At 40.3% G+C, this 13,740-nt stretch overlaps 1 protein-coding gene across 1 annotated transcript in view; it reads right to left on the reverse strand.

The window, feature by feature from the left end:
- AR (androgen receptor) overlaps positions 1-13,740 on the reverse strand; it is a 115,046-nt gene that overhangs the window by 10,411 nt on the left and 90,895 nt on the right. The window contains exon 4 of the mRNA XM_032764048.2: positions 4,332-4,619. Coding sequence (XP_032619939.1) covers positions 4,332-4,619 — 288 coding nt within the window. The remainder of the gene's footprint in view (positions 1-4,331; positions 4,620-13,740) is intronic.

The following is a 13,740-nucleotide window of genomic DNA, read 5'->3' on the forward strand; positions in this document are numbered from 1 at the left end:
ACTCCAGAGCTGTTAAGTGTCTTTACAATAAGTGGGCAGGTGCCTTCTGTTGAGGGGGATGCAACAGAGGATGAAACGTTGTTAAAGCACCTTTTTCTTCCTAACTCCCTGGACAGACAGTGGCATGTCTGGATCAAATAATTAACTCTGTTTGATACTGTAACTTCCATTTTGTATTAGGACCTCCATTTTGTATTCTGTGCTGAATGCATGTTTAACCTTGCCCAAGACAAGGTTATTGAATTGCATTCCAGATAAGCACCTCCCTTGGGGAGTGGGACTAACATCTCATTGAAAGACCACTACTGAGAAGCCACCTCAGTGCAATCTGAAGCCATCAACTTGGATTGTCTCTCAAATGCTGGCCCGACCCCTTGGAAAATGGATTTTCTAGACAGGGCACCAGCAGTGGCTGACAGATCTGCAGCTTCTGAGCCAGGGCGCATGGCAAAAAGATACAGACTGTATTTAAGAGGGGGTTCTGCTTTGATTCTGGAAGGCATACCATCGCCACATGTAAGATGGACAGGCAAGAGAGAGAGACATTATAGTTCTTTTAAAAGCAGCAAACAGTCCTGTGGTACCTTATAGACTAACAGACGTATTGGAGCATGAGCTTTTGTGGGTGAATACCCACTTCATCGCATGCATTAAATAATATTCAACATATTGCACCTTACTTTTAAAAGCATCAGATTCAGTATTTCCTCCCACATTTTTAAGCATATTTACACTAATATAATCTGAGTGATACTTTGGCAATTTCTGACTTCTGTTAAGATTAGACTAGATTTCTTTCCCAAATACAGAATGTGAAGGACATATTTAGTCTGATTTGGATTTCATTTAAAAAACCAATTCTATTTAAATTCTTGGCTCTTATTCATGTGAATGAGAGCTCATTCAGATGTGAACAAAGGTTTTCTCTGTTCATCAGATGATTCATGACCATTAATTTAATAGTGCAGTATGATATATCTTTTAACTTATTGTCTGGTATGATCATACCTACATGATAACAATGGGCTAGATTCACAAAGGAACTTAGGCCTGGGTGACAACGAGCATTGTCATTCCCAACTTTTAGAAACCTAGAAAAATCACTGGATTCACAAAGCCTGATTTTGGTGCTGAGGCTCCATATACAATGAATGAAGAGAGATGGGTGTCCAAAATTGGGATTCATAAAACACAGCATGTGAAGCGGCTCCTTGCCAATGGGAGCTGCCAACAAAAGGTGTGCGTACAAAGCCCCGCCCCTCTCTCGGAGATAGGCACCTGAATCCAGGTTGCAGGGAAGTGCCTCCTTCTGCTTGGGATTCTTGACTGCAAACCCTCTCTGGTGTTAGGTGCCTATGCCATTTTTGCAAGAAGCTGCTGGGGCGAAGGGGGGAATAAGTGCTCTCATATCCTAATTGGATATCCTAACCACTGGGCTAAGAGTTATAAGGGAGCTCCATCTCCCCCAAAAGCTGTTTTGTGCAAGCTCACCTATAGGGGCCAGATCCAGTAGGCAAGGTCTGAGCATGCAGGTGAGTTTAGTGGAGAAATATCTATATTCCTTCAGTCATGCATCGCTCATGAGCTTAGGCATGCAGATGCCTGGTGTGGAATAGCAGTGCGCACACTCGGAGGCAGAGACATAGGTGCCTAGGGAACTTTTACTGCAAAAATGTAGGCACAAAATGATTTTAGGTACCTACAAGTTTTGAGGGCAGCTGAGGAGTTTTGTGAATCCCAATAGGGCCAGATTTTGTGAATCCCAATGGAGCCTAAAGTGGTACTTTGGTACTTAAGACCTTTTGTGAATCTAACCCAACACATGCAAAGTTAAATCTTAATAAGAGTCAAGTCATTGTTCATTTTAATTTTAAAGCACTGAAAGCATAGATAGTTTCTTTCAATTAATGTTAACACAATACAGTTTTATGGAGAGATGCTTTTAGCTTCTCTCTTAAACATTTTTATTCGTCAACTAGACATTTTTATTTTTACAAGATTGGCAGCTTATGCGTTTGCTTAATAACAAAAATTGGAAATTTTATTTCCCTTTTCATCAAAATCAGTTATTTTAATTTATTAAATTTTATTGGTTACATTCCATCACTGATTACTGACACACTATATTAAATTGAGGTTTCTAATATAACTGAATACCCACTTTCTGTTCTGGAAGCTGTATTGTCTAGACAGTGGAAAACAGTGTCTGCTCAGAAAGTGGAAAGCAAAGTTTATCCAGACAATGGTAAACACTCCCTGTTAAGTTAGCACCCCTACAGCAAATGAGTGACCTTGTATAAATGCATTATTAGACAAAAGATTTCTAACAAACTCCAAATAACAAAAAACACTGGAGTAGCCATAGAGTCTTAACTCAAAGGGCCAATATGCAGAAATCTTGCAACACTTTAACATGTAAGTAGCTATCTTAAAAACCATCAATTTGACAGTTGCCTCTTATGTGGCCGCATGAACACTGGGTCACTGCAGAGAGAATGAAGTATGCTCATCCCTCTTGTCGATGGCTAAAAGTGACCCAAAATCCAACTGAGGCGGGGGACGGGGGAGAGAAAACAAAACCAACCAACTGAAGCTGGTCTGTACAGGATCCACCTATTTACCAAGTGTCGCGTAGACAGACTTTTTTTTAAAACAGACAGTGAGATGTAGGGCTGCAAGGAAAAATTTCAACTACAGCCCAAATTCAAAGGGTGCTTATTAAACATATATGAAGGGAAACCAAACAAAAATGACACAGAAAATTCAAAGGGCAGAAAATCTATCCAGTGTGAAACTGGGCCACATTGACTGGCCACTTACTTAGGAGAAAACAGGAATAAATGCCTCATTTTAAACCCATTTTAGAATGCACCCATAACTATGGAGTCACTACCAGGTGCTGCCATAAAAAATACCACATTTTACAGGTGTCACCATCACCCTGTCCTCTGCTCTGAGCACACAGGAATACAATTACTGGTCATTAGCCTGTCAGCAGCTGTGTACTCAAAGAATCAAATGCATGAAACAGGACATCTTCAGGCATCTTTGGAAGCCAGAGGGTTAATGAAGTCAGAGAGTCTGTCTAGAAAGTAGGTTTGGTTGATGTTTGCCACAGGATAACCCTTTCTGAAGCTCACTTCTCTCCTGTAGCTCTCTCTTGCAGTATGCTATAAACTATGAAATAGTGTTAATCTGCTAATAACATATTCATTTAATATTGCTATGTATGATAACATTAAATTAATTTGTGGTAAATAATTATAATTTGTGCTAAATAATCCAAAATCCAATCAATTTTTGGCACACTTAGACTTTCAAGAATGATTGTCCCATAGTTTTGTGTGACTGAGAGAGACACAGAGAAAATTTTGCATTTAAAACTCTTGACAAATGATATTAAAATGAAATTCCAGCACTTGGAAGAGATACAATGTGAAACAGGCTGGGAGGGCATAGATTCTTTCATGCCTACATATTCTGTTCCCTAGCTACTTTCAGCCTGGTTTTACTCATCTTCCACCTCCTACATTATCAAACAGCATTCTTTTTATTCCTTCCCTCAGAAAATTTACTCCGTCCATCCTCTCCCAGGAGTGTGTCATGGTATTGGTCCTTCATTTTAAGAAGTAGTGCTGCAGCTCCTACCTGAACCTAACATTCCTCCTAAAGCAGACAGAGATCATTGCACAGAGAAGAATAGAGAAGTTTCTCTTCTTTACAGCAACTTCCACCTCTGCTGGTCTAGAAAACATTCAGATTAGGGTGACCAGAGAGCAAGTGTGAAAAATCAGGACGGGGGTGGAGGGTAATAAGAGCTTATATAAGAAAAAGACCCAAAAATCAGGACTGTCCCTATAAAATCGGGACACCTGGTCACCGAAATTCAGATATTTGAAAAACCCAGTGCTTAGATTTGCAGAAGCTATTTAACTGTGGCCAAAACCATACCCATGTGATAACCACCTGCCAAAGGAATGAACCCAAGCAGGGACTGAACCCAAAAGTTTTCATTCTAAAAGCACAAGGCTCTTCTGGTTGAGCTAAAGGGGTAAACATCTACAGCTGCAGCAGACTCAATAACCTCTCATGGACCAGCCACTAGAGGGGCACAAATCCCATGCTACAGCAATGTGGCTTACACTCAAATGTTGTGGGAGTAATTTGTGCTCACAGAAGAAAACATTCTGAAAATGCACCCCTACAAATTTTGTGGTTTTGGGGCCCAGATTATATGGTTCTGGTATTGAAACATGTCCCTGCCATGATTTGAGTGTGATCGTTTTAGGAAGGTGGGGGAAGGTGCTGGAATTTGTCATTTTTCTCCTCACCTGGCAAAGCCTTTGCCCACTTCACCACATGCACCAGCTGCCTCTCCCCAAGCTCATTCAGGCTGGTCAGCAGAGCAGCAAAGGAGTCAGGCTGGTTGTTGTCATGGCCTGCACACACCACACCAGGCTCAATGGCTTCCAGGACATTGAGGAAAATGGGCTGGCACTCAAACCCATCGATGCGTGTCATCACCATCTTGGAGGCCTGCTCATCTGTTGGGCTGGATGAGCTGGCTCCCTCACCATCCTCTTGCAGCTTCAGATTGCCCAGTTTCTTCAGCTTGCGGGCTGTGAAAAATGACACAGCTTGGCATGATGGTTAAATATAAAACAATCTTAAGGCTTCTTACACTTCCAGCCCCACCACCCACAAGGAGGGTGAAGCTGAAAGAGAGCTGCACCTTCACATTTAGTCTAGAGACAGCCACAGCCTGGAAAGTTATCCAGGTGCCATGGTGATGGGGGCACTGTGTAAGAACAAGGATGGAGGTCTATTATACATAGAAAGCATTCAAGCCATCAATCCATACATGGCAAACAGTGTTACTGAGACAAGGACAAGGTTGCTTGACCTCAAGAGCGATCAGTCCCATCTGCATGGTGTTACTTTCAGATATATTTATTTTGGAAGGATTGGGGAGAGAAGAAGAATATGATTGCATGTGTGTGTTGAGGAAAGAGTGGGTGGAGGGGCGTGTATTGATCCAAACAACTATGCAAGTAAAAAAACCCCATAACCCAACATATGACCGACAGCAAATAAATCACTGCACCATGCGACTCGGAAGCACAGAAGCCCATCACCCTGTGGCACCACAACATAGCACAATCTCTACATCATAGTTATCCTGCTGGAAATTTATATTACATCCATCACTGTGGTATCTAGGCACTATTGCCATGCAAATTATTGTGACATCACAAATCCAATACTGTAACTTTATTATACGATTAAGCAGAGGGAGAAAATAAGCCATGAACAGCCAGTTGAACCTAAGCCAAACACTGTGGGACTCAAGCATTCCTGCTTGATACTCACTCTACAAATGGATCAAGAAAATCAGAAGACTAGATGGCACCAGAGCTGCTTCACCACAACCATCTCAGTCACTTCCTTCAAAACAGGCAACACTCAAGACAAGATGGCAATTAGCCAGGATCAGGTGGAGCTGCAGCCTTGTGGATGTGTTCTGTCAGCATACAGATCGCAAATTGCGGTACACAGGATGCCACAATGAGGATATCCTAGAAGCCAACACCTACACTCTACAGTGATGGACCTCATAGATTAGACAGACAGATACATTAGATCAGTGGCTTTCAACCCTTCCAGACTACTGTACCCCTTTCAGGAGTCTGATTTGTCTTGCGTACCCCCACACCACACCACATTTTAAAATGACTTGCTTACAAAATCAGACATAAAATACAAGTCTCACTGCACACTATTACTGAAAAATTGCTCATTTTCTCACTTTTACCAAATAATTATAAAATTAATCAACTGGAATATAAATATTGTACTTAAATTTCAGTGTACAGTATATGTATGAAATTTTAGTTTGTCCTGACTATGATAGTGCTTTTTATGTACCCTGTTCTAAAACTAGGCAAATATCTACATGGTTTGATGTACCCCCTGGAAGACCTCTGCATACGCCCAGGGGTACACGTACCTCTGGTTAAGAACCACTGCATTAGACAGATGGACAGATGGTTAGATCTCACATACAAATTATACAGTCCATGAACAAAATACCAGGAACTTCATGTGTACAATTTAGAAATGCTTTGAGATTGGGTATTTAGTGTTCAGTTTAATTTATAATGGCTGAATGGTTCATATGTGCGAAATTTACGGAGCTGAGCATGTTACTGTAGATGGCAAACCTTTTATCCCCAACAGCCCCAATGAAAATTAATCAATCATGATAAAAAGCTGATTGCTTAGTTCAAGCACAGAAAATAACACAAAAACTGTTGTCCTTGGGGTTCTGGCTCCTACATTATATGATACTCATCTGAAACTTTCTTTCCGCTGTAAAAAAGAAAAGCAAGCCTCGAAACGTAAAAATGTCAAGTCAAAGTGCAGCTTTGTAAATCAATGCAAAGGCTGATCTTTAAATAATATGCTTTGGATGATCTACAGTAATAGCAATTAAGGGAGGCTGCTCTGAGAAAATGAGAACATGGCCATAAAAATCAGAGAGTAGCATGGAAAACAACACCAAAGTGCAGCATGACATAGTCTTGCAATTATTTGTGTGGGTCACAGGCAAAACAAAAAACAAAATCACTCCTCTCAAACTCCTCCAAATCTCTGATGGCAGACATATCATCAGGACTCAGAGTGATGTAGCTGCCCCCCGTTAGTAACCTTGAGATATCTTCCCTAAAAAATCTATTATCAGGACTGAACAGGAGAACTGTGCACTTTAAGTCAATAGGTGATTTGGGTTTGGGCAAACAAGGAGAGACATGAGTACAAAGTGCTGATTCCCGGTTATTAGAAATCCCACCATAATCCATAAAAAATCTGGAAAGGGTGGTGGCCTGAATGAGCGAGTCAATGTCATGGTGACATGCTGATGTCCTTCAGTTCAACCCTGTGCTGTACTTTTAAAAGTCTATGCGCTTATAGGGAACAAGGTCCTTCCACTTCAATGAGGGAGAGAAATTTCAGTGCTGAATTATCAAGACAAATAAACCAAGAAACTTGTCAGCCATTATAGGTCCTGCATCTACAAAGAGGTAGATGTTATTGTATGCTATAACATACATGTGCATGGATCTGTTTATATGTGAGACCTACAGTAAGCGTTGTATTCATTTTTAAAAAATTGAATTAATAGTGGTAAAAAGGATCATTGTGAAGAAAGAAAACAATCAGTTGAAATATCAGAGGGGTAGCCATGTTAGTCTGGATCTGTAAAAGCAGCAAAGAGTCCTGTGGCACCTTATAGACTAACAGATATTTTGGAGCATGAGCTTTCGTGGGTGAATACCCACTTCACATGCATCCGATGAAGTGGGTATTCACCCATGAAATCTCATGGTCCAAAATGTCTCTTAGTCTACAAGGTGCCACAGGACTCACTTGAAATAATCACCCCAACTCTAATGAGAATATATATGTTATATATATTATTGTCCACAAGGAGTGTCAGTAATATGAATAATTCCCATTTCACAGAGAAGGAAGATATAAGCATTTGTGTTTATTTTTATAGCCAGGGATGGAGAAGTTTGATTCTTCCCATCACCAATGAAAATCTGATTTACTAGATCCAGAGGAATTTCAGATCTTTTTTCAGTGGAGGAATTATATTGTATTCAGCCTGAAAAATGAGCAGCTTTCTCTAACATATTGTTATTTCCATGGCATTGGTGCGTACTTCTCTAGGACTGTATATGCCCCATCCCATATCATGTTACCTGTCTGGTCCTTTTCAATGTTTTACTTTTTTTATTTTTTTTTAAATCTAAAAACATGAGAGGTTGTTTCAGTGAAAGCATGGGTGAAGCATTCAGACATCTGGACAAACACAGCTTCCAGGAAAACACCTTGCCCTCCTCCCCACCACCTTTCAAATTAGCACAACTCCTCCTGACTGGTATTTTGCTTTGCTTATGTGCACAAAATTCCCACTGATGGCAACTGTCACTCTGCATATGCTTAAGAGCAAAAATAATTAGAGTCAAGATCTACTGTGAAGATATGAGACGAGGTTTTTGACTCCCCATCCTCAATCTGTAAATAATGTGCTGCCATCATTACAAACACCCTTGCAAAATAACTAGATGAATAATGATAGTGAAAAATATATTAACTGCTTTTGCTGTTACTAGAAATATGAAAAATCTGGGAGCCTCACAATATACTGGGTTAAATGCATTGGTCTTCCACCTACTTACCACAAATTACAAGTGAGATGAGTTTGATATTCTCAATTTATTCTTTATTCAATAAATATTTCTGTTGTGTTTGGGGAAAAGCCAGATAATGTATTCACATTATATGATGATGATGATGAAATACTTTGCATTCCAACAGTAACTAAGGAGGATGTTAAACAGCAGCTACTAAGGTGAGGCATCTTTAAATGAGTAGGTCTGGTTAACATGCTTCCAAGAGTTTTAGAAGAGTTTGCCGAAGAGCTCTGCGGACCACTAATGTTGATTTATATTAAGTCTTGGAACACAGGGGGAAGTTCTAGAGCACCAGAAGAAAGCTAATGTGCCAATACTTAAAAAGGGTCAATGGGGTCACTAAAGTAATTACAGGACTGTCTGCCTGATTTCAAACCTAGGCTAAATAATGGAATGACTGCAAAAAGAAAGTAATACAAGTAATGCAATTTAACATGGAAAATACATCTTGTCAAACTACCTTAATCTCATTTTTGATAACAAATGTGGTTGGTAAAGGTAACATGTTGATGTAATACACTTCTGTAAGTCATTTGACAGCACCACAACACATTTTGATTAATAAACTATAATGATGAAAAATCTACACAGCACATAGTAAATGGGTTAAAAACTAGTTAACTGAAATGTTTCAAAATGTAATTGTAAATAGGGAATCATCACTGAGTGCATGTGAGACTACTGGGATCCTGCAGCGGATTGGTTCTTGGTCCTACACTATTAAAAAAAATGTATGAATGACCTGGAAGAAAACAAACTCATCATTGATAAAGTTTGCAATTGACAAAGAGATTGGGAAAGTGGTAAACAATGAAGAGGACAAGTCACTGACACAGAACGATCTGAATCCCTTGGTAAACCTGCTGCAGTAAAACAATATGTTTCAATACGGCCAAATGTAAGGGTCATACATCTAGGAATAAAGAATATAGGCCATGCTGACAGAATGGGGGACTCTAACTTGGGAAACTGTGACAGAAAAAGACTCAGGGTCAGGGTGGATAATCAGCTGACTGTGAGCTCCCAGGGCCATGCTGTGGCCAAAAGGGATAACGTGATCCTTGTATGTATAAATGGGAACATCAAATAGGAATAGGGAGGTTATATTAGCTCTGTATTTGGCACTGGGGCAAATGCTATTGGAATATATATCCAGCTCTAGTGTCAGGAATGATTAAAGGACTTGAAAACATGCTTTATAGTGAGAAATGCAAGGAGTTCAATCTAATTACCTTATCAAAGAGAAAGTTTAGAGGTGATTTGATCACAGTCTATAAAAACCTACAAGGGGAACAGAAATTTGATATGAGAGGGCTCTTCAATATAGCAGACAAAGATATAAGAAGATCCAATGGCTGGAAGTTGAAACTAGACAAATTCAGACAAGAAAAAAGATGCAAAATTTAAACACTGAGGGTAATTGACTATTGAAACAGCTTACCCAGGGTTGTGATGGATTCTCCATCACCGGACATTTTAAAACCAAGACTGGATATTTTTTTAAAAGATATGCTCTAGTTCCACCACAGCTATTGGACTTGCAGCAGGAATTAATTCAGGGAAGTCCTGTGGCCTCTGTTATACGGGAGGTCAGATTAGATGATCACAATGGGTCCTTCCGGCTTTAGTATGTAAGACTCAAGCATGTCTGCCACATTTCAGTCTCTGGTAAGGAGGAAATCCAGACTGGAACAACAGGGGGTGCTACAAGTCAGGAATGAGGCAGAACTGTGGCCTGGGAAGCCAAGACCAGAATAGCAGTGGGTTCTACAGGCTGCGATTACAGTCCACTATCAGTGTGTGTGTAGTCTATACATATAGAACAACATGTGTGTGCGCTCTAGGTCAGGACTATAGAGTACTGGAAGCCCCTATTTAGGCAATGCCCTTGACTGAAGTGTCAGAAAGTTTTGCAAGTCACGATTAAAATGGACTGACAAAATTATAAGGACCTAAGAAAATAAGAACAATCAGACCAATGGTCCATCCAGCCCAGTATCTGTCTTCTGACAGTGGCTTGGTGCTTCAGAGGGAATGGACAGAACATGCAATCATCAAGTGATCCATCCCGTCATCCACTCCCAGCTTCTGGCAGTCAGAGACTAGGGACATTCAGAAAATATGGGGTTGCATCCCTGACCATTTTGACTAATAGCCATTGATGGACCTATCCTCCATGAACTTATCTAGTTCTTTTTTGAACCCTGTTATACTTTTGGTTTTCACAACATCCCCTGGCAATGAGTTCTACAGGTTGACTGTGCATTATGTGAAGAAATATATCCTTTTGTTTGTTTTAAATCTGCTGCCTACTAATTTCATTGGGTGACCCCTGGTTCTTGTGTTATGTGAAGGGGTAAATAACACCTCCTTATTCACTTTCTCTACACCATTCCCAATTGTATAGACCTCTGTCATATCCTCCCCTTAGTCGTTTCTTTTCCAATCTGATAAATCCCAATCTTTTAAATCTCTCCTTATATGGAAACTGTTCCATACCCTTACTCATTTTTGTTGCCCTTCGCTGTACCTTTTCCAATTCTAATACATCTTTTTTGAGATGGGACAATCAGAACTGCACACAATATTCCAGATGTGAGTGTACCATGGATTTATATAGAGGCAATATGATATTTTCTGTCTTATTATCTATGACTTTCCTAATGGTTCCAAACATTTTGTTTGCTTTTTTGATTGCTACTGCGCATTGAGTGGATGTTTTCAGAGAACGATCCACGGTGACTCCAAGATCTCTTTCTTGAGTGGTAACAGCTAATTTAGACCCCATCATTTTTTATTCATAGTTTGGATTATGTTTTCCAATATGCATTACTCTGCATTTATAAACATTGAATTTCATCTGGTATTTTGTTGCTAAGCCACCCAGTTTTGTGATATCCCTTTGGAACTCTTTGCAGTCAGCTTTGGACTTAACTATCTTGAGTAATTTTGTATTGTCTGCAAATGTTGCCACCTCACTGTTTATCCTTTTTTCTGGATCATTTATGAATATGTTGAATAGTACTGGTCCCAGTACAGACCCCTGGGTGACACCACTATTTACCTCTCTCCATTCTGAAAACTCAGCATTTATTCTTACCCTTTGTTTCCTGTTACTGATCCATGAGAGGACCTTCCCTCTTATCCTATGACTGCCTACTTTGCTTAAAAGCCTTTGATGAGCGACCTTGTCCAAGGCTTTCTGAAAGTTCAAGTACACTAAATCTACTGAATATCCCTTGTCCACATGTTTGTTGACACCATCAAAGAATTTGAATAGATTGGTGCATGACTAAAACGGGAAGAGGGCTGTATAAGGTTCATTAGCAGAGATGTTTGGTTGCTTACAAGCGGAACAGAAGGGTTACTGCAGGTCAAGATTGAGATGCATCAACACAGCTGCATAGGTGTTCAGGTCTGCAATAACAAGGGAGACTCTAGGGCAGGAGTGATGTGTATTGGGGACTCTTGCTGAAAAGTTACAAACATCACCAAGTGCTATAACTACTTCACTTCTTCCATTGTCCCCCTTTTTTTGGTTTGATGGTATGGGTCATGAGAAGATCCTTTTTAATGGATTTCAGCTCTCATGTCAGAGTGAACTAAATCAATAATGAAGGCTTCAGAACTGCAATTCTGTGCCAAAGCAGAGAGAGTTTTAAATAAGACATTTGCTTGGTCTCCACCTTATAGCACTATAAATACTCAAAGCTGCAGGTTCACTGGTCACACATAGCTCTCTACCCAGAAGTGACTGGTGATTAATAAACAGTTAATACGAACTGTTTGACCCTGGAAGCATTCTTGAATGCTTTGTCTTTCTACTGGGGGGAAAAATAGCAGTGTGTGAATTCACAGCATACATGGCTTTAGAATTACTTTTAAACCAGCATTAAAAACAAATGTAAAACAGACGAGGCAGAACAGGTCAGGGTGACCTGGAGAGTGAAAACTACGCCCCATCGTTAGCAGCATTAATTGTCAGTCTGTCCTATGTGAGAACGTAGCAATGATGTATGGCTGCTTTTATTCAAGGAACCTTCACTATGAATCTTTAAGTAAAAAGAAAAAGAGCTTAAAAATAAATAAAAGCATGTTAGCTTTTGCAAACATAACAAAAGGCTACTCTGTTGGTCAAGGGCTTAGCGCTCTGCACTGTTGTGCTTGAAGATCCTGGTTTGATTCCTTGTCTCTGTCCTTCCCAGGCTGGCAAGGGCCAGAAGTAATACATACAGTGCACTGTTGAACAGCAACCCCTCTGGTCAATTAAGGAAGTGCAGATCAGTTCCCAAAGGAGTCCCCTCTAGCATTCCTCATTCCAAAGATGGCTATGATGAGCCCCCAAGGGATATATGTATTGATCCTGAACTATTATAATCAATGGGAGTTTTGCCATTAACTTCAGTGACAGTCAGGGCAATAAGGCAGGAAACAATGCGAGCCTTCAGAATGTAATGGAGTCCCTCCCAAGCACATCCTTTACACTGGTGTTAGGAGATGTCAAAATACCAGGGAGGGAGAGGAATTATTTAAGCTCAGCACCAACATGGACAGAACAACAAATGGCTATAAACTGGCCATCAGGAAGTTTTGGCCATGTTCAGCGGGTTGGCCATGTTCAGCAGTAAAAAAATTATTGTTCAAACATCATGACCCATCAGGGATGGGTAGGGTTTTCTTTCATGATGCATTTCTGCTTTGAAACATGCTCCAAATGGTGTCTTCTTAACTTTGCTGATCTGCTCCCCATATGAATTCAGTCACATTTGCTCACTTTGCTGGCTAAATCTTTCTCTGGTAGGTCTTACTTCTGTTAGCCCTTCATAGTCAACTAAACTCTGGAGGAACAAGCAGCATTCCATTCTGAACTGTATGCTATCAACTGAAATTGATAGTGAAGTTCTGACTACGAAATGTTCCTTGTTGCCAAAGAGTGAGCAGGAAAAAACTTCAGCTTGACTCACAGGCACCAAAGTGAGTTTCCAGAGTTGGAAGACAGTAAAAACAACCCCCTCGTCTTCTACTTGTAAAAGAGCAAATCTGAACTCAGAGAGACAAAAAAGAGAGCCCCACTATTCCATTTTTACAATCACATTTTAGGAGCAGAACTGAGCTTTGAATGACAAACTCAAAACAAGTGAATGTTCCAAACAGCTCATTGAGGTATGTTTTCACCTTACAAGGACTGTTGTTTTTTCTTATATCGGGTGAGGCAGAACCCATCCATTTTTACTTCTTGCACTCTGGGTCTCTCCCACATCTTGCTCATACAGTGATGCTTGATTGTGAAAGAGAGTCATGGTCTATTGGACCTATTAATCTATGAAAGAGGCAGCTCTCAGGTTATGTAGCCTGCCTCTCCCCGACCTGGCACAGTGTGATTGAACAGCAAGCCAGACCTTGTGCGCTAATCCAGCAGTGAGTGAGCATGAGAGCGAGAGAGCGTGTTTACATTTGCCAATTTATTTTCCCTACTTCT

The sequence above is a fragment of the Chelonoidis abingdonii genome, chromosome 8, assembly GCF_003597395.2.
Source record: "Chelonoidis abingdonii isolate Lonesome George chromosome 8, CheloAbing_2.0, whole genome shotgun sequence".
NCBI classification, from domain to species: domain Eukaryota; kingdom Metazoa; phylum Chordata; order Testudines; family Testudinidae; genus Chelonoidis; species Chelonoidis abingdonii.